Below are 669 nucleotides of genomic sequence, written 5' to 3'. Positions count from 1 at the left end.
ATGGGACTCTCTGATGTCCAGCTGCAGCTGGTGCTGCTGTGGGCACTGGTGTGGGCACAGAGGGCAGGGTCTGTGTGTCCCTCCTGTGGAGGCCCCACACTGGCACCCCAAGCAGAACGAGCTCTGGTCCTTGAGCTAGCCAAGCAGCAGATCCTCGAGGGGCTACACCTGACCGGTCGTCCCATAATAACTCATCCTCTACCCCAGGCAGCGCTGACCAGAGCCCTCCGGAGACTGCAGCGGGCAAGTGTGGTTCCAGCGAATGGGGAGCAGGTCATCAGCTTTGCTGCCATCACAGGTGGGTGAGGGAGAGACAGGCAGAGAGCAGGCAGGGAAAGGGAGAAGGGAGGGGAGAATGACAGCAACGGCAGAAGCAGAGGGAGCGCGGCACAGGAGGAAGAGGAAGAGTTGGAGCAGGACTGGCCTCGGAGTCCCTGCTTCCTCTAAAGGTGGGAGCTAGGGGGAGCAGCTGGCAGGGCTTGCGGGAGTGTCAGGGGACAGCGCATCTCCGATTGCAGTCCTCAATCCCTTCTCCATCTTCCCGGCAGACTCCTCCGCCTCCACCTGCAGCTCCACGCTCACTTTCTACCTGTCCACTCCTCGGTCCCACCACCTCTACCACGCTCGCCTCTGGCTGCACGTGCTCCCCACCCTTCCTGGCACTCTTTC

At 62.0% G+C, this 669-nt stretch overlaps 1 protein-coding gene across 1 annotated transcript in view; it reads left to right on the top strand.

Annotated features, from left to right (window-relative positions):
* Window positions 1-669, top strand: part of INHBE (inhibin subunit beta E) — a 1,449-nt gene continuing 780 nt past the window's right edge. The window contains exons 1-2 of the mRNA XM_007467674.1: window positions 1-298; window positions 549-660. Of these exons, the coding sequence (XP_007467736.1) occupies window positions 1-298; window positions 549-660 (410 nt within the window). The remainder of the gene's footprint in view (window positions 299-548; window positions 661-669) is intronic.

The sequence above is a fragment of the Lipotes vexillifer genome, unplaced genomic scaffold, assembly GCF_000442215.2.
Source record: "Lipotes vexillifer unplaced genomic scaffold, Lipotes_vexillifer_v1.1 scaffold387, whole genome shotgun sequence".
Classification (NCBI taxonomy): domain Eukaryota; kingdom Metazoa; phylum Chordata; class Mammalia; order Artiodactyla; family Lipotidae; genus Lipotes; species Lipotes vexillifer.
This window is presented reverse-complemented; position numbering and strand designations above follow the sequence as displayed.